This window comes from Fulmarus glacialis, unplaced genomic scaffold (genome assembly GCF_000690835.1).
Source record: "Fulmarus glacialis isolate BGI_N327 unplaced genomic scaffold, ASM69083v1 scaffold35282, whole genome shotgun sequence".
In the NCBI taxonomy this organism is placed as follows: Eukaryota; Metazoa; Chordata; class Aves; order Procellariiformes; family Procellariidae; genus Fulmarus; species Fulmarus glacialis.
Genome location: NW_009196525.1, coordinates 10,719 through 12,630, shown reverse-complemented (window position 1 = coordinate 12,630; position 1,912 = coordinate 10,719). Strand labels below are relative to the sequence as shown.

General features: G+C 47.8%; 1 protein-coding gene across 1 annotated transcript in view; it reads left to right on the top strand.

Annotated features, from left to right (window-relative positions):
• The first annotated feature begins 44 nt into the window (after nucleotides 1-44).
• Nucleotides 45-1,912, top strand: part of LOC104072690 (chromosome unknown open reading frame, human C11orf16) — a 6,597-nt gene continuing 4,729 nt past the window's right edge. Inside the window, exons 1-2 of the mRNA XM_009572223.1 lie at nucleotides 45-160; nucleotides 985-1,144. Coding sequence (XP_009570518.1) covers nucleotides 45-160; nucleotides 985-1,144 — 276 coding nt within the window. The remainder of the gene's footprint in view (nucleotides 161-984; nucleotides 1,145-1,912) is intronic.

The following is a 1,912-nucleotide window of genomic DNA, read 5'->3' as shown; positions in this document are numbered from 1 at the left end:
GTTCGGAAGGGTTCCTGCCTCCGGGTCACAGGTGTTGCAGTGCGATGCCAGCTCTGGGCAAGTTCTCGTGCTCCAGCGTCATACCTACTGTCCACCCCTGCTGCAGGAGCTTTTTTGTAGCGCATCCTGCCTGGATCGCCGAGCCCCTCACCCCCCCGAGGTAGAATCAAGTTCTTGTGATTTGTTCTTTTTCATGATATCTAATAGGATAAAACAGGCTGGTATGTCAGATTAATAAATTAGCATCTTGAACATCATTTGAGCTTTCCCCTCCCCTGCACTGGCAGTTTTTTTGATGGTATTAACTGGTATTGAAGTGATTTGCTACCCTGGAGATTACGAAAAGCAAAGCCCGAGTAAACCTGCTATCAAAGAAACATTCCTTTAATATTATTTGGATAAATAAAAGCATCTTGCGTTAGCAGCCGTCTTCTGTGAAATGTTTCTAATGCTTTGTGACAGGGGATTATTTTTCCTGTTTTGAACTTGAACCTGTCATCAACCAGCAGCTTCATTGTTTACTTTTCTACTTTTCTGTTGTTCCCTGAATGCCCCAGTGTAAACCATCAGCTACGGCGCTCTCGAGCACATCTGTACTGTGCTCTGTGCTGGACATGGATCCTTTCTCCTGATCTTAAGGGTTGCATTGGCTTGCCATGTAAACAGCAAAGGGGCTACTGCAGGTAATGCTGGCCCAGGATTCCAGCGCACTCCTGGGCTCACTTCCTCTAAACCCAAAACGAAAGAAATCTGGGTAAAAACAGGCACTGATGTTTTTTTCCCGAGAGCAAGGAATTGGCCCAGCACAAGCAAGTTTTCTGTTTCTTCCCACATGCTTTGGCCTGTGGGAGTGCTACAAAATGAGGTGGAGCGATCCAGTTCTTAAATCTCATAGATTTTTTTTTTTTTTTTTTTTTTTTTTTCCCCCCCCATGACCTACAGAAGCTGTTTCTCCCAGTGCTGACCCATTTTCTTTTCTTCAAGGTGCCAATGGATTAGCCACTGCCTCCCCTCCCCTGGCCCAGCATGGAAGAGGCTGAGCGCATCGGGGAGATCAGTGGGCTTAGACAGCAATGTCCCTGTGCTGGTGAGAGGGAAACAAGATGGATTTTATTACCGTGGTACAGTAAAAGAGGAGATAGAGGTGAGTGACAGCTGCTGTGCAGTAGCCGTGGGTATGTGTAATAGGGTGTCCGGCCCACCAGCAGTCCTCACACACCACCTGAGTTTAGTGTGGCAGTTTTGATTTCAGCTGGTGCATGAATTAGAGAACAGATCACCAGGACAGCTGATGCTCACGGTTATGTCGATTCATAAAGCTCCCGATGTGCCTGATTCCAGGCTGTCCTCACCTCCTGCTGCCTGGCACGCCGGGTGAGCCTCTTGCATGCAGCATAGCCTCAGGCACCAATAAACTAATAATGACCAGGTCCTTACTTTGCTCGGCCTCCTTTCCTGAGTCCATTTCTAGGAGTGAGTAGGCATGGTGATCGTCATCTTGTGCAGAAGATGGGTGCCCCCAGACTCCAGTTCCTGGTGGGAGCAGTGGTGGTGTGCATCTTGCAGGAGGAGCCCTCTGCTCCTGCTGGCGCCGGGCGTTGAGCCAGGCTCAGGCAGCGCGAGTGCTGTTGTGAGCCGTGCGCCGGCTACTGTTGTGTGTAGGCACATAACCATCAATAGCACAGGAAAAGCGTTCGTGTTTTATGTACACACTTCCAGCCTGAGTCAGCTACAGACCAATGGCTCGGTGTCTTTTCAGAAATGTTAGTGAAAGCTTTAATTCATTCGTTTGTTAGCACTTCAAACTTAACAGAAAAAAGAGCCTATTCTTTCTCAAGAACAGGGAAGTACCTCGTTTTGTTGTTGATGGAAAGCCTCTTGACAGGCCTTAATTTAAAAGAAAATAAAAATT